This window comes from Notothenia coriiceps, unplaced genomic scaffold (assembly GCF_000735185.1).
Source record: "Notothenia coriiceps isolate Sejong01 unplaced genomic scaffold, NC01 NC01_scaffold00017499, whole genome shotgun sequence".
NCBI classification, from domain to species: Eukaryota; Metazoa; Chordata; class Actinopteri; order Perciformes; family Nototheniidae; genus Notothenia; species Notothenia coriiceps.
In genome coordinates, this window is record NW_011350200.1 from 11,813 (window position 1) to 15,287 (window position 3,475).

General features: G+C 37.9%; 1 protein-coding gene across 1 annotated transcript in view; it reads right to left on the minus strand.

Moving 5' to 3' along the window:
• LOC104950410 (UDP-galactose translocator-like) overlaps window positions 1-2,536 on the minus strand; it is a 12,027-nt gene extending 9,491 nt beyond the window's left edge. The window contains exon 1 of the mRNA XM_010776927.1: window positions 2,204-2,536. Within this exon, the coding sequence (XP_010775229.1) occupies window positions 2,204-2,267 (64 nt within the window). The 5' untranslated portion in view covers window positions 2,268-2,536. The remainder of the gene's footprint in view (window positions 1-2,203) is intronic.
• Window positions 2,537-3,475: the final 939 nt, after the last annotated feature.

Sequence of the window (3,475 nt, forward strand, 5' to 3'; positions counted from 1 at the left end):
CGGGCAAAGCAGTACCCCGATGTCTTTCACGAAAGTGGGGGGAAACTATTCTGCACCCGTGCAACTGTGTGTTGGAGCATAGAGAAAATCGACGGTGACGACCCACTTTGATTCATTCAAACATTCGAAAATGCTTTCTGCTGCTGCGGACAAGAAAGCCAAACAACTCCCGTTCACCGAGGCCTCAACCTCCAAAACCCTTTCGAGGGCTACAAGAAACGAAGTGAGTAGCCTACAAGATTGAAGCTGGCAGATAACGAACGAGTAAATGAAAACAGAATGAGGCGGAGAAGTGTGTTTGTGTGTGTGTGTGTGTGTGTGTGTGTGTGTGTGTTGGGGGGGGGAGGGTGTGTGAGATTAAAATAGCCCAACTGCTTTTACAATAAATAAACATTGAATGTGTTTAATTGAATAGTAAAGGGGTTTAACGTTAGTGGCAGGTTGTGTGTGAGAGAGAATAAATAAGACAGCCCAATATTTAAAAAAAACATTTATAATTTTTTCCCGCATATTTAGCATATTTCGCAACTTCCCGCAATTTCACCGCATAAAATCACATAAAAACCCCGCATATTTAATCGCATAATCAAGGATTTTAGCCCGCATAATCAAGGAATTTTGCCCGCGTTTTTTTGGAGGGTGTAGTCTATATACAAGTTATTGGAATGATATATTAGATAATAGATAAATAATTACTAAGTAGCAGATGAATGTTATGAAATTATTTCAGCAGTTCGTGTGTTGAGTTCAAGTAGTTACTGTAAAGCTGTCAAACAACCAATCTAATATTTCAATCTCGGCACAAAGACTGATAACTGGAAACAGAAACAACACAAGCCACTTAACTCTGCTGAATGAAGTGATAACACACTTAGTTAAGGTCAAAGAGATTACTTTAAAATGTGATATGGCAAGCTTTTAAAGACTCTTCAATTAAAACCATGATTAAAACGTGATATCTGTGATCTCCCTTGTTTGACTAAATGTATATAATATACGTTAAAATGTTATGTTATTATAAGATAGATTTAATTCAAAGCTGACCAGGAATATTGTTCTGCACAATGACTACTTTTACTTGCATTATTTCTACTTAAGTAAAGGTTTTGAGTGCCAAAGATATGTGTACTGCTGTATATAAAACTGAGTCTTCTCTATATAGCAACAAAGCTTCTTAATACAAAATAATGAATGTAGACAAACCTGAAGACACATCCAGAACAACTGCCCAAAGAGGATGTGTGTGTTGACATAATGGGTGTGAGAGAGTGTGTGTGTGTGTGTGTGTGTGTGTGTGTGTGTGTGTGTGTGTGTGTGTGTGTGTGTGTGTGTGTGTGTGTGTGTGTGTGTGTGTGTGTGTTACTTTGTACTTCTACTCCACTACATTTATTTAATACCTTTAGTTACTTTACAGATCTGGATGAACGATGTGAAATGTAATCAACACTGTACTGATCAATAATTATAAAACATGTCATATATTACACTGAAATGGACCAATCTGCACAATCAGAGTACTTGTCCCACCACTGTTGACAATAAAGCCTTTGAATATTTAACCCAACCTCCACGTCACCATCTGCTAGACCTTTCACACTTACTGACACAGAATGAACAACATTTAGTTAAAATATGGAAATATTACATCTGACTATACATAGCTAGAAGTGGCATCACTCACCAGACCACAGAGTTAATGTTGCACACTGCCTGCTTGTTAATTCACCTTTAATAGGGCTGTTATCAGTGTGTTAGCATTAGCATCAGCAACAAAACTTTACTTTATGCCTCAGTTAGCTTCACACAAACTATTAAAAACACCAGTAAACAGTGGAGTTAGCCTAGCCTCCAGCTCAGGTAGCATGCCAATTCAGATAGATTACATTAAAACTAAGACATTATTATTGACAATTAAACTATGATTATGTTCCCACATCATAAGTTGGTATATCACTTTTTACTTTAATGAAAAAACCCTCATTAAAAGCAGCTAAGTGGGGTTTGTTCAGCTAGCTACTAGTCAGCTTAGAGCTACAGAGAAACACAACTGTTTGTTATTTAAAACACATTGTTTTAATTAAATAATAACTAATTTAACACACCAGTCCAGCTATCATTCAGCCACCCAATAACCCCAGTTTGACAGCCTTACAGGCCGTATACATATAGCCCACCGTCCGGTTCTCATTTCCCCAGGACTCACCGTCACTCTGAACCCGGCTCACTCCTTTCTCCTCCCCGGTCTGAGAGACGCTTCCTGCGGCCATAATGTGCTCCTCTGCCCGCTGGTCCGGAGCTTTCTCCGCGATGCTAACGCTCTGCTAGCCCCACAGCTAACTCCTCTTTCCCGGGTCAACGGTTCTTATTTCCCGGGTCCGGAGCACCGACCTCCGGGTTGTGGTTTCGGGGGTTAAAGCGGGAGGGATCCGGGGTGTCAGAGGGGTTTTTAAGCCGGAGATGAGGTTAGAGAAGTCTGCAGAGGAAGGGATGAAAACACTCTCCGTGGAGGAGCTGAGGTGTTCAGGAAGTGAAGGAACTACAGAGGAACTGAATGAACTACAGGTGCAGAGATGAGAACTACAGACAGGATGTGTCACTCTGATGGAATAAAAATGAGTCGCTTCCTGGTTCAAAAGCTGGTACAGTAGGTTTTCACTATTATTTTATATATGTTTTATATATACAATAAGTTTATTTTGGTGTATAATGGTGAATACGTAAACACAACACAGTAAGGGAAATTAAAATTAATAATAGAAGCAGCTATTGAAAAAAAAGATTATAAAATAAAAGCAATGCATAAAATCAAAACCCATATAACATTATATAATAGTAAAAATGTATATTATAACATTCAATGATGTGATATACCATGCTATGATATAATATAATAGTAATATCTTGCTTATCACTTAAATAATACATCTAACTAATTCAAAAAATACATTAATCCAACAAAAAATACATATTTTTGTACCAGGAGGAAAGAGGTGTTTTATTTTATTCCTGTAAATAACATTTTTTCAATAACTCCTAAAGAAAAGTATTTATGAAAAACAGGTTTTGATCTGAGCTCTGAATAAACAGTCAGAGTGAGACCTCTCTGATCCTGCTGAAAACAATCACATCCTTGTTCTCCTGCAGGTTGAACACGGAGTAATCCTATTGGCTGCTGGGGAAACACCTCACCTGTCAGATGTTGGTCATCTTCAGCGCCATCTGCTGGTCATTTTCAAGATTGCATGGAAAATATTCAGATGGGTGAAGTATATAGAGAGAAGCAGAACTTTTAGAAACGTAGTCATGTTTCTTCTCTTCCTTATTAAATTATATAAAGTGAGGGGAAAGCACGACAAATACTTTGTTACATTATTTGTGGATTCATGTTCCTATTCTTGTTTAACCCTCCTATTGTCTTCGTGTTCCCCATTATATATATATATATATATATATATACACAGTCTATGGTTCCCCC